General features: G+C 35.8%; 1 protein-coding gene across 2 annotated transcripts in view; it reads right to left on the bottom strand.

Annotated features, from left to right (window-relative positions):
* Positions 1 to 2,963: 2,963 nt before the first annotated feature.
* VPS50 (VPS50 subunit of EARP/GARPII complex) overlaps positions 2,964 to 27,387 on the bottom strand; it is a 72,745-nt gene continuing 48,321 nt past the window's right edge. Inside the window, exons 19-29 of one of the 2 annotated variants that reach the window (XM_071735240.1) lie at positions 25,954 to 26,072; positions 25,072 to 25,178; positions 21,263 to 21,384; positions 20,225 to 20,269; positions 18,334 to 18,414; positions 9,811 to 9,959; positions 8,797 to 8,893; positions 8,506 to 8,664; positions 6,021 to 6,142; positions 5,172 to 5,361; positions 2,964 to 3,737 (exon numbers count right to left, since the gene is read on the bottom strand). In XM_071735240.1, the coding sequence (XP_071591341.1) occupies positions 3,618 to 3,737; positions 5,172 to 5,361; positions 6,021 to 6,142; positions 8,506 to 8,664; positions 8,797 to 8,893; positions 9,811 to 9,959; positions 18,334 to 18,414; positions 20,225 to 20,269; positions 21,263 to 21,384; positions 25,072 to 25,178; positions 25,954 to 26,072 (1,311 nt within the window). In that variant the 3' untranslated portion in view covers positions 2,964 to 3,617. The remainder of the gene's footprint in view (positions 3,738 to 5,171; positions 5,362 to 6,020; positions 6,143 to 8,505; positions 8,665 to 8,796; positions 8,894 to 9,810; positions 9,960 to 18,333; positions 18,415 to 20,224; positions 20,270 to 21,262; positions 21,385 to 25,071; positions 25,179 to 25,953; positions 26,073 to 27,387) is intronic. The other variant, XM_071735239.1, reaches the window with a different exon arrangement.

The raw sequence follows: 27,387 nt of genomic DNA, 5'->3' as shown, positions 1-27,387 counted from the left end.
TCCCAGTAGCTTCTCCAAAAAAGGAGAACATCACTGTTAGATGCAGCTTAGAGAAACTGACTGTAAAAAAGGCAAGTTGTATGCTGACCAGGGCAGGGATAGGCTTTGCCCAGACAGAAGTGAAAACTGATCATCCAGCTGAGTTTGGCAAACACTGAAGTACTCATTGTCTGGGCAATACAATTCAAATTCTTCTTTAGGCTAAAGAACCACCAAGAGATGCATTTACCACCTCTGTAGTAGTCATCATCTTCCTTGGAGACTGAAGGAAATCATCTTCATAGAATCATAGAATGGTTTGGGTTGGAAGGGACCTTCAAGGTCACCTAATCCAACCCCCTTGCAGTGAGCAACAGTATCTTCAACTAGATCAGGTTTCTTGGAGCCCCATCCCACCTGACCCTGAAAGTTTCTAGAGACAGGGCTTCTATCACCTCTCTGGTCAACCTGTTCCAGTGTTTCATCACACTCACTGTAAAAATTTTTCTTCCTTTTATGTAGTCTAAGTCTATTCTCTTTAAGTTTAAAACCACTACACCCTGTCTTATTAGAGTATTTCAAAACACTCCTCTAAAACATAAAAGATAGTTAAGTCATGTCCTCTATTGTAGAAAAAGCAGTATTCCCAAGGAGAACGAGGATGTAGAGAAACTTAAAAACCAATGGCTTGTAAAGATTTCGCATGTGGAGGGTGGAAACTACCAAACACTTAGTAGGGTAAAAATCCAACATTCAGCCAAAACTTGGATTTATTAGTCACACATTACCAAGTAATATAGAATATCCTTGGTTGAAAGGGCCCCATGAGGACTGTCAGGTCCAACTTCTGACTCCACACAGCACAACGTGAAAGTTAAATCATACATCTAAGAGTTTATGTAGGCCATTAAACTATGTAGCTTCTTCCTTAGCATCAGTCCTGGGCAGTGAGGGGAGGTTCCTCTGGAAATTATAAACATTTCTTAGGCATATATAAATTAAAATCCAACAGATGTTGCACAGGTTTAACACTTCATCTTATACATTCTTTGACTTGGAAGCTTACTTAAAAATAACAGCTCAAGCTATAGGTACACTAGAAAAAATTACTCTGTCTATGATTCATGCAATTGCTCACCTCCTTCCTTGACCTTACACTCCCATCAGTGCTTATACTCCTACCTTTTGGTAAGCAACCAAATTACAGCAACCTGGTAAGTTCAGGAGAAATTAACAATGTGTTCAACTCACCAAAGCTCTGGCAAAAGATATTTAAATTTCTTATTTCATCCAGGAGAAGAAAATGAAAACAGATTTTACACTAATCATCTCTGACATTTCTATTTCTTCTTGTTCAGGATCTGACCTCAGAGCAGATCCAATGATACAGAAGCCCACACTCTCAAAATGAACTGCAGTTTTGTTTTTTTGAATCATCTTTTTAACAAGGGTGTTAGGGTCTGTACCTATGATTTTATTTATGTTGTGAGGAGATATTAGCCTCTGCTCATATATGCATCACACGGATTTGCAAAAATAACAGGTTTTATAGTTTAAGCAACTTACAAAGATTTATTCCAAGGAAAGGAAAAAAAAAGTGATGTCACCTTGAAAAGAGAGGTTTGTACTAGGAAAGGGCTTACAGAAATTAGTGACTCTGGGGAAAGGGTCGCTAAGAGAAGAAAAAGAGTAATTAGGTTTCTTTTCACCCTCTGCCTTGGAAGGTTGATGGCCACAGGTGATGGTCCTGGTCTGGTCTGGTCTGGTCTGGTCTGGTCTGGTCTGGTCTGGTCTGGTCTGGTCTGGTCTGGTCTGGTCTGGTCTGGTCTGGCCTGCTGAGCCTCGATGAGGCTGCTTCAGCTGCTCCTCCTTTGCTGTAGTTGGAAGTTACCATTGAAGAAGCAGCATCTCCTTTACCCTCTGAGTTTTTATACCGAAAAAAGGGTTCTATGTTTTCATTAATTATTGTCAGAGGCTTGTGATTTTGGAGATTTCCTTGATATTCTGGAATTCTTTAGTTTTTGCTATCTGATATAATTTGCATTACCTGTCTGACAGCTTAATCAGGAGCCACTTTATTAGCATTTTATCTCCAGCCACCTGATGAGATTTTGGCCGTGAGGTTTTTGATACATTTCAAACAGAAGCTGGCAGACCAGGCTTTTGTTTACTGATGTGTTTTAATAGAGTAAACTAAGGTGAGACAAAAAAACAAAAAAAGTTTGCTATAGTTTTGGGGGTTTTTTTGAAGAGTAGAGAAATGCTGGACCAAGAGACAATTCATAATTTCAATGTATCCACATCAGAGAGTAAAAGTGATTCAGCTCCAACACGGACATTAACATGCTGCTAAAAAAGTTTCAAACAGAACTCAGCATGGTCAAAAAAGAATGGAGTTAAATTTTGGTTTTAATCTTATTTTCCTTGGCATACAGATAAACAAGGGAGCTGAACACTAAACATTTAAGTCAATCTTTAAAACGTAAAGCTTAGCACTCTTCTAAAACTGTACAGAGGCTTTCACTGACATAATAATGCTCAGTCCACTTCTGAAGAGGAAAGAAGATGAAGGATAGAGCAACTTTTTGTGATTTTCAGTCACAGTCAGATTTGCTGTAGTTTAGTAAATCCTGATTCTCCTACGTTTGAATTAAAATTACAATGGCAAGTATGAACCCAAAACTGAGAATCTACCACATTGTACACATTAATGATTTGTAGCTTATATTGCTTATTTTTCCTATTTCTTATTTCAGTGCTAGCATGCTTTCCTGAAGAGCAGGAAAGAGTAAGATTATTGTAGCATCAATCCAAAACTTCAGCCAAAAAAACCCAGTATTCCTATTTCTTAGCATTATTGCTCTGGAACAGGGAAGACTAGTGGAGGGACAAAAGGGTAGTGATACGAGAAGAATAGTACTAATTTCTACTGTAAATGACATTTTGTATTGTTGAATTAGGGAAAAAAAAGTCTCAAAAAGCAATTATATTGGTGTACAATATTTATTACCTTCTATTAATCTGCAGTCAACAACTTTGATATGACTAAATTGATTCTGAAATAAACCAACACTTTTAAATACATATGAAGATGAGAGGCTTGAACATCAGAGTATTTAGTTGATCTGCACTCCTAATCCACATGCAAAATACATCCATCAAATATTGTACATTTCCTTCCATTTTACACTGGTCCATAATAAAGCGCAAATTCTGGGGGTGAAAGCAGGGAAGAAAGAAGTAATATTTTTAAGTAGCTCTTTTATTAAAAAAGATCATTAACTATATATTAAGCCAATGTGTCTCTCTCTGCTTTTGATTTTACTTACAGTGTACTGCTTTGCAAAATATACAACTCACCATTGATACACAATCAGTGGCCCTTTATTAAGGGCAAGTAACAACAACAACAACAAAAAGAAGAAATACAACAGAAAAAAAATTCTACAGATTAGAAAAGTCATATATTTTAGAACATCACATCATGTCAGAGCATTGCCAATGCTGGTAAGAAAGGTCATGCACAATGTTTTTGTTTTTTTTTAAGAGAACGTTGTCATTAGTCCATGAGAGATTTGTCTGCGTGCTTCACATGAACAGAAAAAGGTACAAGTCCCAAGGAAAGCAGCTCTCTCCAGTTATCTTTTAGGCCTGTCTATGTCATCAATAGCAGCTAGCAGCTTCTGTCTTGCCTTTTTGTTGATGTGGGAGCCCAGACAAACATTCACCAGATTGGTCAACTGCTTAGTAGAATATTCCTGGCAAATAAAAGTAGATGATGTTATGGCAGAAGAAAACACAAGACAAAGACAGAAAGCTAGAAAACACAGACATGTGGACTCTGGACTTCTCAACTGAGAGATGTACTCAGTCCACAGGGGAGATTTAAAGCAGTAGTTAAGTCAGGTCTGGATTGTTTTAATAGTTGAGGCTGAGGACAAAGCTGTACTTTGCTACATGGCAGATGATAATGGAAAATGCTTACAACTTCAGCAATGTTGGACTGAGTTCACAGAAATCAATTCTGTGAGTACTTTTGTATATAAATCATTTTTTAAGGTATTTTCCATGCTTCAGGTAGTGTGGTGGGAAATATATATGCAAATGGGACAAACTTTTAACAAAAAACCAGTTTTCTAAACAAACTGTGGAAGAAGTTGATATTTTATTATTTTAACTTCTCATACCCAATAAGCTTCTAAATAGTTCTGTCTACAATGTCCAAACTATTGATTTGAGTACATGATAAAAGAGGAAAAAAACGGCAAAAATATTGAGACAAGAATTCTTAACACCTGTCAAAACACCACATTTGCCAGTACTACCCTTTATACCTAACACTATCCAAAATATAGCTTCTATCAGAAGGTTTAAACTAGAATTTTTCTATGTAGATCACCAAATAACAGCTCCCACTCTTTCTTGTGGCTCTACATAAGCCAGAAAGTGATACTAAAGCCATATATCTTTCAACCATTTCTAGTGGGATTTAAAGTAATCCCAAAATACAAGTGCTCCATTACAAAGTGCTCCATTTTTGAAAGACTTTAACTTCAGGAATGGGCAGCTCCAATAGCATGTAACTGTTACTTACATAGTCCTATTGTATTTTAGGTTATGCTATCCTGAAAGCATGCTAAATGCTTTCAAATGAAGCAGATGAAGATTTATCTTAGCAATGTTGATCCTGATTCAATATCCCTGAATGAAGGAAGAGAAGCAATGACTCTCCTCCATTGTGCTTTACAACTCAGTTTAAGCAATCTCCTCCTGAAGGCAAATTAAAACCTCACAGTATGATTTCAAACTGTGCTTCTTGATGAGAGTTGTGTGCTTCCACCTTTTCCAAACAGCACACAAACATTTTCAACTTCACTTCATTCTAGTTCTCTACAATTTTGAAGCAGTAGGTAGATGTGACTGGCTCATTAATCCTTCAGTCATCAGATACTGAGTCAGTACAAACTCATACTAATTTCATATGATAATAAACATAAAGAACATACATGCACACACACATTTATATTTATGCTGCTTCCCCATAAAATTTTAATTATAATAAATTAACATATACATATATATGCATGTATTAAACACATAGAAGCACTGATCACTTACAGTTGCTAGCATGAGTCTATCATCATGGTGAATTTTCCTGATACACAATAAAATAATGCAAATTTAACTCTTACCCTATGTTCTTTTATCCAGCGTTCCATGTCATTTTCTGTTAGATAGTATGCTTTAATGTAGGTCTCCACAAATTCCTTATCTGGAATAGGCCTAATGTCTGTTAACTTTTCTAGTTTCATTAGAAACTGTTGAAAGTCCAGCTGCATCAAGGCACGTCCTTCATTGCTGCACTTCTTTACGTTGGCATAACTGAAAAGAGAAGCACGGTCTAATGTACAGCTTCAAAAGAAATAAAAAATTGTCTAAAAAACCTTTTTAACTTAGTCCCTTGAGCCTTGAGAAGTTCACAACTATGGTTTTAAGTTAAAAGCAGACAAGAACAGGATGTCTGATGCAGAGTTTTATTTGCTTTAGTATATGTTTTAGCCCCACTCATAGAACAGAACCTCACTGTACCCCATGATACTTAAAAAAGACACTGCTAAAAATCTGTTCCTGATCAATTTGAAAAATCCTGCTTCATGGATACTCTGAGGCAACTGCCAGGGCTGACAACTCTGTCTTTCTTCCTGGCAAAGGCAGATGGCATCACCATAGTGATCCTGCCTACTACACTTTTTTGTTTTGCTGAGAAGTGATAATTTTCACATAGCAGTTTTGAGTACTTCAGTAAAACACTCAATGTCTTTCTTCAGCAGTGTCTAGGTACAAGACCACCCCTTTAGGCTTAATGCCCCAGACTCTGCGAAACAACTGCGAAGAACTATGTTAACCCTTGATATTTTTTAGGCTTCCTAAAAACAAAAAGCTTACCAGTGCACTATAAATTAGAACTAGTCATTCCCTAAAATAAACACTATCATTACAGGTATATCTACCCAAGAACAAAATTTTCCTGAACTACTTACCCTTCCACAAGAGTTCTATTGGCCAAACGTATGCAGTGCTCCCAAAGGATGTTGGAGACTGGCAGTGGAATTCGGACTCTCTTAGACACCTCGGTCAACCTTCTGTTAAATTCTTCAAATTCCTGATGAAACATGAAAGATCATTATTCCTCTGGCATGAAAGCAATTATACTCTATACATCCCTAGCAACAACATCAACACAGAATTAGAAATGCACATGAAAGAGAATACTGAAAAATAAAGAGCATAGAAGAGAAGCTTAACTGGCACAGGCTGTAGAAATAAGCTTAATGCATAAAGCAGAAAGCATAGCATAACATTTACACTACCTCAGTAATTATTTTTTGAAAAAGAAAATACTGTTCCCCAGAGGTGCAGTTCACTGTGAAACTGACATTTCTGAAAATTAACCAAGTAGCTAATTCTTCAAATGTCATTTTCACTGCCTCACTCCCTAAATTAATCCAACTTTTTGGAAGCCTGTATACAGCCACTGAAGCAAATTCAGTGTCTCTATCTCTCAATATACTCATCCTATCAGTTTTCAAAGAGAAGCTCAGAAATATTATAACCACTTTTCATTCTTCAACTTTTCGCATTAGGCAGCTCCCCAGTGAGTTAAAAGGAGCCAAAATCACCCACTGAAAAGAATCCAAATCTAACAGCTCAGGAGCACACTGCAGCACTAGATAACAATTTAGGTTGAGGGAAAACACCTGCTTCAACCCAAAACATCCGTGGCCTAGATAGATTTGAGCTGTTACTATGAGTGACAACCTAGTTATAACTGAACATAATTGCCAATGATTTTGTGACTCACATAAAACAAAATAGAACTTTGTTGCCAGCGTAATATCTCTATCATTTAAACAAACAAAAAAGCATCAGATTACTTGGATATAAAGCAGACTTGTCTGACCCTGTGTTTTCATTCCAAGGCTGTTAATGTAGTCCGTTTTTTCCCTGTATTTTCAATTTTTTTTTCCCCTTCATTAAGTTCAACCATAAGGAAATCTCAGTTGCCAACTTAACTTAGTATCTGACAAAAAAATCGGTGTTTAATACAAATTTTCAGAAAGAGGATTGAGGATTTTCTCAAGAGGAAGCAAGGTACTGCAATGCTGTGCCTTAACTAGCATGTAACACACTGTTCTGAAGATGAAGATGCCAATCACTCCATATTAATGACATCTGTGAACAATCCTCTTTCCCCAGTCTATCTGCTTCCATACATACAATCACTAAGTATAGAATTTTCCATGCATATGCAAAGGCTAAAAAAGCTGGTGATTATACTAAATGTTTTGCTTATACCTGAAATTCCTGGAGTCACAAGGCAAACAGGGAATCACTGACTGCTTAGAAGCACTTAAAGTTCTGTAGCAACTGTTAATAATGATATCATGCAGAGGCCAGAAATGTTTTTAAATGGTATTAGTCTGATTCTCCTGAAACAAATTCATCAGAAGCAGCACATCCACAAAAGAAAAAAGTTCTACTAGAGACCAAATGTTGTATCTACAAACTGACTTCAAAAAGCCATGGCACCATAAAGAAGAGTAATTACAAAAATTCAATCAAATTCTGTGCAGGAGATACATCTATCAGATTCTCCCTTTTTGGCCTTGTTTGGTTTTTGTTTTGGGGTGGGTTTCTTGTTTTTGTTTTGGTTGTTTGTTTTTTTTAAAGTATCGAACAGCTACAGAGGAAAAAAGTTTAATAAAAACTAGTATTCCATACAGACACATAACTTTTTCTGTGATACATACACTTCACATATATTTAATATAAAAAAATTTCATTTTCTCTGTAAGAATTAGTATCCTTCTAAAAATGCAAGAACATCCTTCTAAAGACCTTTAGAAACTTCATCTGAGTATATGCAGAAGCATGAGAGGGATTCTTGTAAGAACTGGTTCTTAATACTATAAGACACAGCAATTGTATAAACATTTCTACTGAATTCCATTGAGAAGATGGGTGAATAATTTCTCTTTTACTTTACTTTCCAAATGGTAACTTCTAAATATAGCAACTTCAATTGGATAGTGTAAGATCACTATCAATGCTGGTTTGACCTATAGCTCCTATGATACATCCCAAAGACAACTAAGAAAATTATGCAGAATAGCAAATAGTCTGTTAAAAAGCTGCTGACTCAGGCCAGTGGATTTTCCTTACTGTTACTCCATTTACTACACATTTATCTACCACTCCACACTTGTTTACCATTCAAGACTTACACATGAAACACAATAAACTTGTGTTGTCACTTTCACCCATCATGTACTCAAAACAACAGCACTGAAAAAATCTGGTAGCAGCAAGAATAATGAAAATTCTGGACATATATCCTTATAACAACTTACCATTTTTCAGGATGCTGTATTGGTCTAACCGTGCTACTTTAAGAGTTTTAGTGAATTATTACAGTAATTTAATGTTTATATCAAATTTTGCACACTATTTCCCAGAAGTATTTACCTTTAAAAGAGCATCTACGTATATATTGTGTTGTGACATGATTTCCTTCACATCCCATTTCACATTAGTCATGAGAAGCAGCATTTGTTCATAATCAATTGCTTTAGCAGCAACAATCCAATAAACTGGTTTACGTAGTTCACTGGCAGTAGACACTGTCTGAAACAGAATACAAGCAAAATTCAATTCAGTGAATTTCTGGGTAGTAAGAGCAATACATAACTGTAATATACAAGTATTTGTACCATATTGCACAAGTTTCAAATCAGCTGTGAATTACACAATTCTGACCTGAGAATAGAACTGCTGAAGAAAAGGCTTCTTGGCAGCTGGCATCACCGCATCGAGATGAGGCTGAAGACACTCAAACTGCTCAGCCAGAAATACCCTTTGAAAGCAAAACAAAGCAAAGCAAATTCACAGTGAACTAAATGCAACATCTGGTATGTTTCTGTACAACTTTTACTCTGCAGCTTACATATTTGGCAATAATGATATGTAGAAAACTGGAAAATTTAATCCTGAGAAGTCCAGTAAAATTAGTGGGCAAGTGCCCTGTAATTCCTATAGTGCAGAGCAGTTAACATTAATATCAATGAACCCATGTCAGAATTCCCAAACAAGATTCCCAAATACTTGTTCAGCAGTGCATCTGTAAAAGACAGAATATGAGATCAAATTCTCTCAGGAGTAAGATTTGTTGATAACAAATAAACATAACAAAGAAATATATCCCTAAGTAAACGTAAATGGATGTAAAAGAAAATAAGCTCATCTGAAAATACATTTTTAATACAAATTTATTATCTTTAATACTCCCATCTGAACCCATATTAGTCTAACCACATTGTAAGTCTTTTGCATTACTCACTTGTTATAACCTCTGCTTCACAGGTAAACTTCCACTCACTGCAGAGAACACTGCAGTCCAAACCAAACCAACATGAACCAGTTCTGAGCCTCAACTATCAGCATTTCAGTACTTAACATAAGGTTTAAATGAAGCATACAGATTAAATACTCCTCTTTATAATTAAACATTTTTCCTGTGATCTGGTGTTGTTCTGTCGTAAATTACTGGACCAGCTGTAAAACATTTCATTGCAGGTGTTTGCAGGTGGTTAGACCAGATGGTTATCTTCCACTACCTTTAATTTAGAAATTGCCTCTATCACTCATAGTTAAAATCACATTGAGAAGCAGGAATTTTTGATTGCTCAGGAAGGTTTTGGCTGGTAATCAGAATCTCTTAAACAATCTATAGCTTCCAGGGACCACAAATGCACTGTACAGTAAATAACCTACAAGGATTCCGTGGCCACCACTCTCTCTGCCAAACCATACAGGGAATTGCCAGATGTCAGAACTACCAGATGACTGAGATGTGGGCTTGGCACCTTCTCCTTTCTCTCCTCAGCAGCTGTGAGTGTTCCTGCCGGATCAGCAGAGCCCTCCTAAAATGAAGAATTAAACAACTGAAAAACCATGAAAACAGCATGAATGGCTCCACTTTCATGTGGCAGATAAGGTAAAAAAAATGTTTCTAATCCTAAGGTGTAATTTAAATGAAGCCTGGATCAAAAGACAAACATTGAGTTTTCTAGAGAGGAGGAAAGGGGGAAGGAAAATGGGAGGGAAGAATAGAGGGAAGCTATTTGCCAAAACTGTATCAGGACATGTAAACCTCAACTTCATTCTGGCTCTCTATTACTTACTCATACCGTGCTTACTGTTTACACAGAGGCTATAAAAATAATAGAAACACTACAAAAGAAAGATTATATAGAACACAAAACAAGTAAAGAAGGTAGGCATAATACAACACTGATTTCTTAAATAAAAGCCTTCCATGACCCTGGGATAGAAACTTTGTGGCCAGACAAGGGCCACAACAAATAAGCTGTTTATATGGAATGAAAATAAATTTGGGCAATAACACAATGACAAAATAGTGGTAAAAATAATTTATTCAAAAGTAAAAGCAGGTGCACAATATCTCTGCTGTAAAGCAATATACGAACACAACATAGATGACCATGATAATGCTTAAACACAATACTTATGGTTGGACTTAAAAAAAAATCAGCATAATTTTGGGATTGCTGTAAAAACTGGACAAAGATGAAGTAAAAAATGTGCTAATAAATAAAGCAATTTTGCAAGGGTTTGTTTTGGTTTGGGGTTTTTTTTTTTGGTGTTGTTTGTTGGTTTTGTTGGGGTTTTTTTGTTTGGGGTGTAGGTTGGTTTTGTTGGTTTTTTTTTCAAATTTGTGAGGAAATCACAGTGAAATAAGCAAATAATCAGCAGCACAAGTAAATTAAAAAACCTCAAAAAACTCAAGATGACCACAAGTTTCTTCCAGGCCTCACCAAAGAGATCAGCTGTGAGGAGTGACATAAAACAGAATAATTGCTATACGTGTTTTTCAGACACTTTTGCCTAAGAAGAAAAGGAAAGCAGCGAACACTGGAAACACTGACGGAACTCTGTGGTTATCTGATTCTAATCTAACTGATTCTAAGGATAAGGATTGAGACAAGGAACAATATGCATTATAGAACTTGGAACAGTACTGCCCAGATGACCAAGTGAGAAGGGGAAAACACACAGGAGCAAAATATCTGACTGACCCACTGTGGTTATACTGCAGCAATTAATGGCAGTACACGCAAAAATTGATTACGTCAAAATATGTAAGGATTGGCAAGAATTTAATTGATACAGAATGAGCAGCAAGATCAAAACCTTGCTGTTAAAGACCAAGCAGCACCAGAATGTGTTTACCACATGGATAAAAGCCAAGAGGAAAGTGTCATTGAGAAAATAAGACAACCAGGAAGATAATAGTGCCCAAGTTGTTAAAAAATGGTTAGAAGTGATAGGAAAAAAATAAATCATAAGTTCCACTTTAACTATCTTGAATTTCAGTTGACAGCAGGGTCCTGTGATGTGACAGGCAGGATTTGCTCACTCAGAAAGGCTCTTCCAGCTCTGTTTCTCCTGAAGACCTCAAACAAAAATGGACTAGAGTAGAGGGAACAAAACAGACTGGAAAAAGGAGATTTCTCAATATCAGGGGTGAGGAAAGTATCTTCAGATTTTTTTTTTAACATTCATACAATGGGTTACAAGATCAGGAAGCGGATAATGCAGGGAGCCTTGAAGAGAAATCTCCGGAGAAAATTAAAAAAAAGACTGCTGACTGAGCAATACCATCAGCACATCACTTGTACTTCTAAAAGATCTCACAGAAATAGATCAATGAGCAGAAGCTAAAACTTTTAAAAGAGGCTCGTAGTAAATGCTATCCGAGTCAGTTGCTCTGAGTATGGGAACAATTATAAAGCTATCCACATCACTGTGTTATTTGAAAAACTAATTTTCTTTGCTCTGATTTGTGTTCACATTCAGCCACATAAATCTGCAATTAAACTGGTGAAACATTTCAGAATAGTGTGAAGTTTGCATTCTGCTGAGTCTATCAGAAGGGATAAGCAAGCTAAAAGGCCTCTTTCATGTCACCTCTTTCAGGCAGGTCTGAAGATACCTACCAAGCATGTCCACTGGTGTACACAGGCAATAACATCTGGTCATACAGGCATAACAGTCAGCTCTTTAATGATATTAACTGAGCCAAAGACATAATTGATCAACTGTCAAAATCCACACCTAATCTGCCTTCTGGGTTTTTTTTCATTGTTTTGTTTATTATTATTTATTTTCCACTTCATATCATTCTCAAATAAATGAACAAACAAACAAAAAACTGAGAACCCTTGAAATATTTACACATGATAAAATAACCAAGCCCACAGCCTACCAATCGCTATTAGGAGAGACAATGAGCCACTGAGGTGTGGGAGGCTTATCAGTGGTAAAGATGCAAGCAACTTTGTTTCTTTCAAAGACTAATTATAAATGATGTAAAAAACAAATATTATAAAGACTTATTTTTGCATATTGCACTTCGAAGTTGCCTGTCTCTTCAATATTGAGATACATTTTAAATAACTGTTTTGGTTTTTTTTTCTACATGCCTATTTCCCATGAAGGTGAAGCTTTTAAATACTGAAATAATGCACCTGAAGACACAAAAATGTATACACCAGAAAACTGGCTAAATCAAATACATGTTGAGTTCAAATAGGGAGTCTGCTCTGGATCAAATATATTGGCCACAGTATGAGCCTTTCATTCTCCTGACTTGTTCTTAAAAGCAGGCAGTGCAAAAGCACATTGATAGCAAAAAAAGAAGCCCAAGGAAACAGCCACTGTGCCAGTCCCCAAGAAAAGCCCAAGATCATTCAGAAAGGGTATCAGGGATGCACGTTGTTTTTTATCCATCTCTCATTAACAGAAATGATCAAATGACTGAAAGCATCAATAAAGGGGCAAAACATTCAGGTAGGAAGAGGAAAAAAGGCTACAGATGATTTAAAGAAATCAGATGTTTTGCAAAGGACTGGACACATTCAAGTTAACCCTTCCAGTACTTCAAGATGATTTGCCAGACAACCTCCTTCATTTTGAGTAACCATGGTGTACAGGTAAAGTCCAGTAAAACTGAAGGTGGGTGAAACAATCCCAATCTCCAGAGGAAGAGATGGAGAAGGAAGAAGAAGAGAGCAGAAGCCAGGAAATTAAATAGCAGGCAGACCAACTTTATTTCCAAGGAATGTCAAGTTACACTGAGAACTACTGCAGCACTAAGTACCAAGTGTGCAGGCACCAATACCAAAGCTGAACAAGCTTGCTCAGCTTTCCTTTGTATCAGAATAGCAGGTCGTGCTGATAGAGCAGAATTCTGATATATCTAAGACATACACCATTCTGTATAACATTTTTCCAAGTAAACTGGGAAAAATACATATTTGATAAAATAATTTGGATGTACACCTGGAACTGACAGAAACTGCAAGATACTTTTCTCTTTTCTTGCCAAGCAGGAAAAAAAAAAAAAAACAAAAAAACCAAACCAAACAACATAGTGCAGGTTAACCAGCATTCCATGAAAACACCTTCCAGCAGGTCTCATCTATTCAGTTTTCTCTAGCCTCAGCCTAACTCCCTCATACAGAAAAGAACCGAGTTTTCTAATGCTACACAATTGACACTGACAACTAGCAATTACTTATAATAGCTGCTTTGCTCTAAATGCCTGAAAATATCAGGATCCAGAAGTGCTAAAGCAAGCTTATGACTGCTTTAGCTGTTTAAGGGTTCCTAATAGCAGCAGTACGAGCTATAGTGTGCGCTTGGGGAAGTATCTTAGTAGCTGAGAGACTGATGGTGCAGAGATGGGAAATGTACATTTTTCAGCTGCACACACTTGCCAACATTTGCGATGCTTACACTTGGCACAGGGCCCAGGGCTGTGTTGATCAGCAGTGCCTCGTGGTAGGCATCAGGTTTGTGACTCCAAGACTGGGCATCTTCCATGCTCTTTGTCACAAAACAAGCATGTACCAAACCTCACTTAGGTCAGTCCCTCTGACTTCAGTAAGAGACTTCAATAAATTTGGCATGGAAACTTCTGGAATCTTTGCATTTCATGTTAATTTCATGTTAAAAGTTTAATGCCAGACTTTTTTCATTCAAAAGTTACCAAAATATATCAAGGTTATTTACTATTTTGTCTAATTTAACACAAGGAATCACTCTCTGCTGGTAGACAACAGAGAAAATTACTCATTAACTGTGCTTTAAAAAGTACCCATCAAAAGAGTCTCTGCAGAAAAGCAGCCCACCGCTGCCAAAACCTTTGGGAACCTGAGCTATTACTATGTTACAAAAGCACGTAAACCAATATGGTTCAGTAGTACAACCGCAACATTTTTCTTACACAAAAAGAAAAGATTTTCAGGAGGAGCTGCTGCCTGTTTCGAGGTGCCCAACTGTGACTCTGCAGACACCTGTACTCCTCTGGGACAAGGAATCAGCCCATATTTTGGGTGCCCAGCAAAAAGTCAGAAGTGACTAAAAAACAATGGCTCAGTGACTGCCTTAAGAAAGACAAAGCAATTGCCAAAATCCAAAAAAAAATTATTCAAAGAAACAGGCTAGAAAACTTCAGTAAATCATTCCAGTCTACTTGGGCAATATAGCAAACAAACATATGAAGTGGTCTAAATTAAAAATACGATGAGTCCTGGAATATTTTCAAAGTGCTCATCCTGTCAGAAATTTATTTTGTATACACAGACTTATCTTCCCTTGACAAGCAATTCACACAACACCTTTAAACACTGTCATCATGTATGTTGTACAAATCTTTTCAAAGAGAGGAAAAAAAAAACCATTCCTTGATTTGGTTTGGTTTGGTTTGGTTTGGTTTGGTTTGGTTTGGTTTGGTTTGGTTTCTTCAGGGTATTTTTCTTTGAAGGAGCAGGACACCAAGCAAGGATTGTAAAAGTTGCAGGAATAGCTTTGGCCAAACAAAACCTCACCAGGAATCCCAGATTACAGCTACCACTTCAGTGGGGACCTTCGCTACGTGTTTTAGGAGCAGCATCCTACACTAGGCACTGCCATGCCAAGTAAAAAATTCCACAGCCTACACTCTCCAGAGTTTGCCATTTGTATGCCAAACCATCACAGGAGTCCTGTGCACACTAAGTATTCAGAACTGTGCTGTGATGCTTTAAGTAAAACTGATTTGTTTGTTTCTAGAATTGGGACTAGTGTAATGGAACAATACTGTTCCATAAGATAAAAGGGTCAAAGACAAAATGGGTTGGAATGTAGGTATGAAGAAAACAATTCTTCCTCCCATTACTCCTTACATTATTGTTTGTACAGCTGAAAAATCTACATTTTCTGTCTCTGCACCATCATTCTCTAAGCTACAGTCTCTGCCAAAAGACATATAAGTTATGGGGAAAGAGTCAAAAAAGCTAAAGAGAATCAAAAATATATTAACCAGAATTACTTTATACCTATGATTCCTTCCCTCTACTCTTCTATACATTGCATTGAAATGCTTACATATTTTACCAGTGATCTATTTTCTACTGCTGTAAGGCACTGTAATGATAACAAACTCTATTTCAAATCCTATATTACCTAAGCAAGCCTATTTGCAATGACATTTATGAGTATTCAGTGGTCATTTCACAAAAAAATAAAGGAGCAGTATCACTCAAGACAGCTATTTGCATACACAGGACATTCATAAACAACATCTATGTAATGGAAGTACCATGACTAAATTACACTCTGTGCAGATAAGGAAGCTGCTTAGAAAGATGGAACAAGGAATCAGAAGTAGAAGTTTCCCTTCTACATCATCAGTTATCATAGATCACATCAATCTGATTGATGGCTTGTACCTACCTGGGGGTTTAGTGGTCTCAGTGGACCACTATTACGAACATAATTACTGAACATAATTACTGTTGCAAAAACATATTCCCATGGGAAGTGACAAACAAAAAGTCCAAATGTGTGTAGGTATCTGTACATTGCCCACTCAAGGGAAATGTCAGCGAGGAGGTATAGGCAGCTCAGAAACAGGCACAGTGTATTTGGCCTAATTAACAGGTAATTTGAAGTGGACTTCCCCCTTCCACATTGCTTTTTCCTTCACTTAAATTCAGCTTAAAATTCAGCTGAATAAAAAGAAGTAGCATCCTAAAACATATCTGATGTAAATTAGATACCACTATTTCAGTCCCAAACAGGAACTACAGAAATTCATACAGACACTACAGAATGTAGGTGGAAGAGATGGAGGAATAGTTGGAGGGTTTAGAGGCCTTCTCCTGACCATAAATATAGAATAAGCAAGCCTTCACCCACTTGGTATCTCAAAAAGGACTGGACAAACATAAAGAGGAAAGATGGGAATGGTCTAATCTAAATTACTGAAGAATCTTGGCACAGATCATAGTGCTCAGCCTTTACAGGCACTGACAAATTAGAGGAAATATTCTGAACTACATGTAATTCTGGCACAGCTCTAGTTACAGATTCAGAACTTTCTTTGTGAAAATAAAATATTAAAAGATGCTGCCATCAGAAACTGAAATGGGACAGAAATGATGGTCCTTAGTAAAATTACCATGAACAGAAGACAATGCAACCCCCAAATCCCAAAAGACCCTGAGGCTAAAACCCACAATACAAACAGAAATATTTTCAGAAAGCAATTCACAATAGTAAAAAGAGGAGAATTTTGAAAGCACTCCAGAACAGTTCATACAATCAAGAGAAATATCTGATTTATGACACAGTAAAGATAAATCTCAACTTTCATAAACTCTTGAAAATAAGCAAACGATAAAACCAGCCAGATGACTTTTTCTTCCTTATGAAAAAAAAAAAAAAAAAGTGAAAAATTTCCATTTATAGCATAAGACCAGCAGAAGTGCATAAGATTAATATTTACATATCTTCTGGAATGCCTTTAACTCAACAGTAGTTAGCTAAGACTTCCTCCTTTCAAATCGTTCCTGGAACATAGGTATTAATTTCATTTGACATTAATATTAATCTGGAACAGTATTGTTAAGTGACTGAGGAAAAATAACAAGTCCTGGGAGTACATTGGAAAAATAATAGAAATAATTGTTTAAAATTATTTTGACCAATACAAAAATTCAACTCTATAAAGCACTGTCAGGACCTGTGACCACAAAGAAAATTTACAAAATTAATTCCATAAATTGCCATTTTCCCATAAACCTTCACTTATTTGTTTGGAAGGTCATCCTAGAATTAATTTTTGTTTTGAATATATAGCCTTTGAGATGAGTATCAATAGGACTAGGGTTTTTTCTGTTTTATAGAGGCCTAGGATTATCAGTTATCTAGGACTCCCTCTACTGACACTATAAGAAACAGCCCCAGAACTCTTGAAGCTTCTCTGAAAGAACAGTTTAGGATTCAATATAACACTCAAGAACTTAAAGAGGCATAAAGTATAATCCTGTGGAGTACCAAATTCTTGTGAAAGAATGTCTGTCTTCTACTTCTTTTAAAAGCAGAAGCTTTAGAAAACAAATCCTTGTTGCAGTGGTCATGTTATAAATTACTATACAAGCCATTTATGATACTCTTTAAGAAATTTCTCCAGAATGGTCCAAGAGTTTTTATATTTAGGTGGAAAAAAAAGATATACAAATTTCCATTTTTGCATAGCTCTTAGCAGTATTTTTGTTTTACAAACTCTTGCTCGGTTGAATCCACAAAATCTACCTAGAGTCTCCTCTTCACTCTTCGTAAAGTGATGTGAAGGCCAGTGCCACAAAAGCACCATATTTGCTTTTCACATTTTACATTTTCACCATTTCACAACTCATGAAGTGGACAATGGGATGTAATCTACAAAATGTCAGGGTAAGATCCCTACAATTCAGAAATCACTCGAAGACTTCATATGTTTATTCTATTACCTTGTAAGGTGAATGACTGAACAATCTTCAGGGTTCCTGCTTTGCTTCTCTTTTACTGAAGCAGAGCAAGTAATTTGTTGTGTTGTTTCAGTGGTGGTTTTTCTTTTTTACAAAATGCATTATTTAGTAAGAAGACAATGATACTGGAATATCTTTGCTTTATTACACGAACTGTAATACCTTATAAGATTTAAATACAGAGTGTTTCTGTTGTGTCTAGTAACAGCTATTTAACTAGTTTTGTACTGTAGTAGAAACAAGTTGTTTCATACAATAATGTACCTGCATCATGACACACCATGAAATTAAGCCTTTGTCAATACAGACACCAGATATGAAGAGAGATAAAAAACATAAACCTACAATAAAATATGATTCCTAAATTTCCTACACAAACCCCCATTGCACTGAGCATTAATAAAATCCAGGTACTTACAATATCAATCAGACTCTCCTGGATTCTGTTCAGCGTGGTGCGTAATCTGCTGCTACTGAGGCCCAGTCCTGTTGATTCAAACTGAAAGAAATACACTATATTTAAGTTGGGAAAAGAAAACACTTCAGTTTAAACATCACAGTGATACAGCAAAACTCCAGTTTGTGAACACTACCTACAACTTACTTAAAGTGAAGTTTTAGCACATAATCTCAACCATACAAAATGAAAATAAAATCAACAGAGATCACAGCACTCAGCACTGCACTGGTGCAAAGAATGACCCAAACACTTTTCATGAAGATGACAGCTTACTGTTCATACCAATAAACAACAGTATCCTTTATTGGCATAACACTGTATTTGGATGCATGACTAGATTTTCTCATTTGGGTGATGAGCCTATAATGGGGCACCACAATGCCCCTACTCAGACTTGCATGCATACCACACCCAGGCCAAATAGTCTTAACTTGTCTCTCAAACTATAAAAATTATTGTAACTCCTTATATAAAATTCTAGCTTGCATATATGAAATTGTAGCTACTGATCCTTATAAAACAGACATTATTATTTAATGCTTAAAAAGATTGATTTGAGAAATATGCCATCTTCATGTTCATGGCTCAGAAGTATTATGGGGCAGATGTTCAGCTGGGATAAATCAATGTTGCTACACTGATTTCCTGGGAAATGCAATGAATTATACCAGCAGAGTCTGATTCAACATGCACAATGCCCCTAGTTACTTCTTTTCTACTTCCAAGAAAAAGACCAAACCAAAACAACCCAAAACCCCAACAAAACACAACACAAAGGAAGTGGAAATAGGGCAGTTAAGAAGTGTACAATAACATCAGGAATCTGGAAATATTTTCATACAGTTCTGGTATGTGATTCCCACCAAAAGGCAATTTACTGAACAATATTTAGAGTACTGTTGTACACTGAATTACTAGACTTCCTTTCAGTGCATTAAATCAGGGAAGGAAAAGTTCAAGTTCACGTATAATTTAGGTCCCCATTTACCACCACTAATGTTTCTGACTTAAAATGTCCATCTGCCAAAATCCTCCCATATATTCAATAAAAATTTACGTCTGAGCTGAATTCTCACTGGAAGTACACTGCTGAAATCTAGGAGACATAAATCACTATCCTAGTGTCCATATTTGATAAAAGGGCTCATGTCTTTGTTTTTCTACAGGTTAAGTTAGCTTTTTTCAAAAATAATTTGTATTTATCTTCATATTTATTCCTATAGATATACCAGGTCTGAACTGCCTTTGATTTTCCAGGTGAAAAAGGGTGAAAAAGAAAAGAGCTTTTTCTCCTTTTATGAAACACACTTTTAATTTTTTTTTTTTTTTACTGTCTACTGTCATAAAGTAGTTTTTCAAGATGTGGTCAAAAGAAGTGCAAATTCATGACTGACTATTCTCTTTTCTGTTAAGGAAAGAACAAATGGGGAAAATTACCCTCCTTACAGGAAAATCCTGGAGTGAGCTCTGTACAATTAAGTCACTCTCCTTATGTGCTTACTAACACACATGCAGAACATAAGCACAGTATTCAGAAACAATTTCAACCACTTCAGGAAGCTGTGTTACCAACATCATTTTAAGAATCTTATTTCATATTATTTTGTAAATAAAAATAATAGGAACCCTTTCAGTGGTCTAAATCACATGCCATCAACCATCTCTACTTATTAAAAGTTTATAAACACTATAGGGAGTGAGGACATTTAAGGAGCATTACAAGAGGGTTTATTACATTCATAGACCCTTTGTAAGCATTGTGTTTCCCATGGAAAATCATGTGTCAAAACAAAATCAGGCATGCTACAAAACCACCACAGACTTACTACCCATCTGCTGTAATGTTTACCTGCCTATCACTGTTAGAAGCAGAGAGTGAGGAACTCAGTATGAGCTTTAAAACACAAAATGGGAGATGCAAAAAAAAAACAAAATAAATGTGACACAACATGAATACCAGAAGAGCTGACTAAGCCAATGGAAATCAATTATCTTAAAAAAAACCAAACCAAACAAACAAAAAAAACCCCCACCACCCATCTTCTAAACAGAAATAAATTGTAAATACATTTGTCCTGCCAAAGAGAACAGCACAAAACCATTTAGAACCATATGTTCAGTCTGAAAATGCTGAACGCTTTGCCAACAGATGATGATGAATTTGGAACCCTGTAGTAATATTACTTGTGGAGTAACTTAAGGGCCAGGAGAGGAGAAAATTGTTTTTACATGCAGCTTTTCATAAAGGCTCTAAGACAATTCTGTTGAAAGTTGATCTATATTACGTACAGACATTGCCAGCAAGCATTTATTTCAACTACAAGAGCACTCCAAAGAAACCTCCTTTCATTAATGCAAGCAGTTTGAGATGAATACTAGATCTGAAACAGCTAGATTTAAAACTAAAACCTCTTAAAGCTGAGTTAGTGCTTAATTTTCATGGCCCCCTTCTACTCTTCCTTTCGCTATCCTTATCTAAGTTTGAGAAACATATAGGAAAATTAAAATCAACTCATGCTTTCTAGGCCCCAAAGCACCACCATCCTCCCTCAGACTGCTTCTCTGCTCCCTACTTTCTGCCACTACTTTTAGGTGTTTCGTGTTTTATTTCCTCCCTTTCAAAATACTGGTGAAAAAGTAGTACAGAATCTACTCAAAACCTAATAGTCTTCATATCCCAGTGATAATGATGCTCCCAGTGCTTATTCCCCTTATGGATGATCTTTTCATCCATATCAGCCTTTTCTTACTCATGTATTTGAGTCCATTCTGGTTGCATTACTTTTTCTGGGCATTACATATTAGGTAGTATTTTCAGTGAAGAGATCTCTTTAGTCTCATTCTGTGTGTACAGTCATACTTAGAAATTAAAAATGTTTCTACCTACCGTGTCATTTCGTCCAAAAAATGTATAGACTGCATAGAGATAGTAATCAAAGAGCTGGGACATGAAGTGGATCACATCAAATGCGATTGGTTTCAGAATATTCATCATCTGCATGTATTTTCCTTAAAAATTAAATAAAGAAGATCAGTTTCCTCAACCTAAGTGCTACAAAGACAGCTCTGAGTTCAACAAACTCAAAACCAGCTTTATGAAGTTTGTTTTGCCTTGATTACTGATTAACAACAATATAGTAATATTTTAGAGATCAGGATGTTTTAAAAAAAACAAAAAACAAACAAACAAAAAACCAAATTACACGTGATGACAACATAAATGCCTCAAGACTTCTCCAAATGTAAATGTTAGTCCATTTCAAATTGTCTGAACCATTCTTGGCCTTCTAGTACCAGATTCAAAATAAACAGCTTGCTGGATTCTCTACACATTTCAGATTAATTTAGCCAAAAAATAATTAACCCTTAAAGTAGTCTCTAGCAAATGATACACAGAGCCACTGAAGATGTTATGCAGTAGTGTGTATTTACACATGCATATATGGATATTTTTAAAGCAAAAAAAAAAAAGGCAGTCTAAAAATGACATGCCCAAAATCAGATTTCATCCTATAACTGTAGGAATAATGAGTATCACATCAGCAACATAGCATTTCCTACTCTCCTTCTTTTTTATAATTGGGTAAGAAACCTAAACAATTTTAAGATGTGGGGAGAAGAATAATTCCTTGTCTTCCTTCTTGTTCTCTGTTGTTAAGCATTTGACTTGGGAAAATAAAAATCGATTTTTTTTTTTTTTTTAAACTTCAGGATCCTCAGCTGTATGTTAGCTGACTCAGACTGAGCAGAGGATTTGGACTCAGGAAGAAATTTTCCCCTACAGGTCTAGTTCATAGGGCCTATAATTTTTACTTATTTTATTTTCCAGCATAGGGCAAGGCCCTTTTCATGGAGTCATACTAAAACATACTGAATGAAAACCCCCAGTACTGCAGAAAACATACACTTCCTGCAAGCTAGTTCAAAAATGAAACACTGCTTGCTTTATTAGCATGTTAGAACCATAAAGAATATATAATAAGCTTTAGGTTATTATAGAAACAGAAATTTTTGACCAAAAACATAAATACAGTTCACCCAGCAGGTAAGATATAGCAGATCATTTAACAGACTGTGACATTCCAGAGGTGTTTTGATGTGACAAATCGGAAAAAATTACACGGGGTTGCTAAAATAATTTCATTTTCCCATAGTCAGCAACACGTTTTCAAGCTAATGCTGTGCATAGCAACATAATTTACTAATCAATATAGAAAATGCTGTTTTATGCAGAGAAACTCAATAACAAAGAAACAAAATTAGCTATTAGTATTAAGGGGAGTTGCTTGAACTTTTTTAAAGCAATTACTTGTGTAGGGCAGCAATGGTAACATTACTTTGAAAATTACATGCATACATGGTAAGAATCAAGCAATAACCTGACATCTATCTAGCTTAGACTCCCTGCTTGAATACTATGCCTTTGTGCCCCAGTTTACTAACACACTCCAGCATATATTTAGTTATTTTTGGAGAGCTAACACAGGTTGCAACACTTAATATTTGGCAGTTTTGCCCAGCTGTTAATTCTGCGCTTAATTAAGGATGTTGATCAGCAGTCTGAAAAAAACTGAAAAGCAGACTTGAAAAATTCTGTTTGTCTTTCAAAAGGGAAAAACCAAATACAAAAGATTCAAGCACATCCCATTGTGAAAATTTTCAGATTTTCAACAATGGGGTACCCTAACCAAAGCAGCTGTCACCTTTGTATGTGCTATCTGAATATTCTGTATTGCCAAGGGATGATTTTTTCTATTTGCTCTGTGATAAACAGACTTTTAAACTTGCCTGCAGCCCATATGCTATATAAGGGTGATGTGTCATATTCTGGACAGTTAGATTTCCAAGTATCAGTGAAGTTGGCATGAACATTCAAGGTAATCTCTTGGGCAGTATCCTATGTTTTTCCAAAGGGTGATAAATTGTACGCTGCCCAAGTATTGTCCCTATAAAAATATTCTGATGCCAAGAACATTTCTCTATTACTACATCACTCAGCATCTTGACACAAAAAGTGTTCCAAGAACATTTCCTCCTAGTTGCTCTTTCTAAAAGGATGCCAACTTTTAACTTTTATACATTGTTATCTAGTTGCATTAAAGTTCCTATTTTGGGTGAAAAGGGAAAACATTTCTAAACAGCACTAACAGCCTAAAATCCATGTTGTGCTAGAAACTTAACTTCAAGAAATAACTTGAAAACACTGCTTACAGTTTCAGCTCAGAGTATCTAATCTTTCCAGAGGCTCTCAGTTAATAAATAAAATTGCAAGACATTTGCCATGTTTCTTTTGAAGTATGACTTCCAGTATTTCTTTTGTACTTAAAGACAGTGAGTGGAGAGTACTCTCTATCAGACTAATCTATATAAAGCTGATCACTAAAATCAAAAAGGTAAATAAATATACAACCTCCTGAATAATTAATATTTAAGTTTTAGTATATCTATGACCATTAGTAAAAGCATTTCCTAGGGAGCCTCATAATTCATAATATGCAGCTTCCTAAGACATACATTAGGAGCTCAGCCTATATGAAGGAAAAAGTGAAAAGCTTACAGTAATTATATCATTTTGAAAGACTCTGTGATTTGGGTATTTTTCAATTCCATGAGATTCAACATTCTGTGACCAATCACTTAACCTTGTAAATAGTATTAGTAGTTTAAATATTTTTTTATGTAATAAGCTACACATTGTTTTATTCATCTAGTCTCCATATAAAGTATTGAACACACAGAAATAACTCAAAATGGGTTATAAGCACTGTTAAACCCCCTCAGTGAGTACTACTACTTACATAGCATTTCTTCCTATGAAATGAGGCAACTAGTTTTCTTGCTTGATTGGGCAATTTAAATCCACATCTTCATCTTGCTCCAGGCTTCTCTTTTTAAACCTGATTTCCTTAATGATTTTTTTTTTAACTAAGGTCAGTGAGCTGATCTAGATTTGCCAAAAATCATGCTGATGCAACATACAGGAGGTAGGAATATCAGTGACAAAATGTAGCAGGGACAAAACCTGCTTGAGTACTTTCTAGACCCTTAGCTCACTCTGGGTTGCCTACATCTCCTGTGCAGTGGGCAAGCAGCTCCAGAAGAGAAATGCTAAGACATCTCTGCTATGATATGCAGGCAAAGACATCCAGGACAGCAAACAAACTCTCATCACCTTCTGGAGTTCTCTAATTTTCCAATGATAATGAAGGAATCCTAAACAATCACCTCAATTTTACTCCTTAAAATTAGTGTTAAGTACCATGGCAAGTCCTAGGCAAAAATCTGAGACAGTTGCAAGACACAGTGGAGCCTCCTATGGCATTAGGAGAGGATGCTTTTAAAAGGCAGGCATGCTCCACAACATTCCTATCTGCACAGGGATAATCCAGGGCACTGGATCAAACCTAGATCTCCTAAAACCTGGTGTCATACCCAGCCAAATCTGCCCAGAAGTAATGTACTTACCCTCAGGTTTTATAGGGATGATTCAAGAGACAAGAAGGAAGGCAAGAAATATATTTTTTTTTGGTTCAGTGTTTTCTTTCTATTTTGTTACCATTTTCAAAGAGTAGAAGTAGAGTCCAACTAGTTATATTTTTAAAAGTCTTAAAATTCATTTAACATATTTGCTATAACTCACAGGTCTGCATTAAAATAAAACAAAAATAAATTAAGAACTGGAATTGTTCTACGTACCAACAAGCCTTATTACATTCAGTGTAGTGTTTGTCAGGATAGGTGCATTCACTTTATTGAGGTTATAATCTGATCTCTTTCTGCTCCTCAAAGTTTCTCGAGAAACACTTAAAAGAAAAAAAAATGCACCAAATGTGACTACCTATTATATTCATGAACATACAAATAAAATTAAGCAGAAAAGAAACGTCCCCAGCTTCTTTGACGTGACATTATGTCTTCCTGCACAGTATTTTATTTATGCCTAAGCATAACTGGTTTAGAATTCTAATATTTAAAGTAAGAGATCTGGCCTAATTTACATGAAATTGTGCTAGAGAGAGGAGTTTGAGTGGTAGTCTAAGGCTTAAGTTCTACAGGCATATACACTCACCAAAATATAGTATGTATTTTCCTGCATGTGTATACAATCTTAAAGAAAAAGACAATTTAAAATTCAAAATTACTGCCTCCAAGATAATTTTTTTTCATCTCTAGAAGTTTTTTGTTCTGCAAAAGCAAAAGTCCCAGGTCCAAAAATTTGTTTGCAAATAATTTCTTTTGACACAACAAATATCATACATATGCTCAAGAGCAGATGCAGAACATTCAGTTAATTTCTAACGCTTGCTAACCAATTTTCCACAATTTGCTTCAGAGTGCCTTTATCCTTCTTCATAATCTTGCTTTCCAGTCTCTCTTTCTGCAATAATTAGTTTAATGTTATTCCCCCTTTCAGAGATGTGAAAACTGCTGAGCCTTTCTAACCATGCAGATACCATAAAAATTATTTTATTATCATTCCATTGTTGTAGAGTACAGATTAAAACAGAGAATGAACTAATTAGAGTACTGAGGTGAAAACCATGCAAATGAGACCAAGGACTTGCACAGTCTACTTACCTTTTCACAGGGAGATCTCCTGTTTGCTCATCTACATAATCTCTTTTCAACTCTTCAGGAACATCACTGTCACTATCATATTCTTGATATGCACTTTTTTCTTGTTCATCTGATTCATACTGTTAAAAAAAAAAAATTACTGTTATTATTTTCCTTATAATATTTTCACTCATTTAAGGTAGTATTTTGGTAAGTTCTTGAATTTTTCTTTGATCAGGATACATACAAGTATGCTTCTTCAAAACTGGTGACAAAGCTCATTAAAAATGCAGCAGGGAAATTATACAAAGCCATTTCTAAACATTCCTAAAGTGCATTTCTAACCAAACTTCTGTTCTCAAGTGTTGATTAAGAATAAGTATTTGCCCCATCCTTCTTCTCCCAGCAACTGATACATTTTTTTTTTCTTCCTTAGTGCTGTATCAAGTATCTAAGCTTTTATTAATTGCTTCAGAACCTGAAAAAACAGTAATAAGACCTCAACATGTACCCATATGGTGGCAATAAGCCAAAATATCTGGCACCACACGGTCCTGAATTAGGACTAAACTATTGCTCCACAAAAATACCTCAAACTACAGGACATTATATTATTCCAAGAAACAGTGAGGATATATTCTGACACTCTGACAATTCTAGCAGTGAAGGCTAGATGAAATTTTTTTCTTTTTACTCTTGCTTTCTCAGAAAACTTCCCGAGATGTTTGGGGTATGCTCACATTTATTTGCATGTGCTGGTTCTTGGTTTTGTTTTGAAACATACAGCATCATTTATCTACTTAAAGGTACCATATATTCTGATAGATTGAAATATATATCTAACTATCCGTGAAACAATTCCTGTTAGATGGAACAAAGCCCCATGCACCATTTATTTCATTTGTCAAAAATGCTACAAGCTGTTCCAGAAAAAATGTATGAAAAATGTGAATACTTAGGCAAATCAACCATTGCATCTTTTGAGAAAGAAGCAGCTTAAGTAGCTATAGACAACCACTGCTTCCAAACACTCAGGTGTGAAGCTGTTCCACTCTTTTAAATTGTTGAATTGCATTTCAAAGATTGCAAGAGAATAATTTTCAAATCAAGCCTCACAAGTAACATCTAGGGAAAATGAGCAACACAGGCTACAACGTATAATAATGTATAGGATTTCCATGGTAGATAGTTATTATTGGTAAAGTATGAGTTATGTGGAGAAAGACTATTCACAAGCACAGATAATAAATGTTTTTTTCATTATGACACCATATATGCATATTAAAAGTCTACATTTAGGATATTTAATTTAAAAAAACAAACATCTGAAATTTGTTTTAATGCCAATTAAAAGCAGTATTTAATGTCAATTCCTTTTTCACATGTTCTAGGTTGGTCTGTAGTAATATAGGTGCTTTCACCCCTTCATAAATAATGAAATAAAATTTTTCACAA

This window comes from Heliangelus exortis, chromosome 2 (assembly GCF_036169615.1).
Source record: "Heliangelus exortis chromosome 2, bHelExo1.hap1, whole genome shotgun sequence".
In the NCBI taxonomy this organism is placed as follows: Eukaryota; Metazoa; Chordata; class Aves; order Apodiformes; family Trochilidae; genus Heliangelus; species Heliangelus exortis.
The sequence above is the reverse complement of the archived record's forward strand: the minus strand, read 5'-3'. Positions and strand labels throughout refer to the sequence as shown.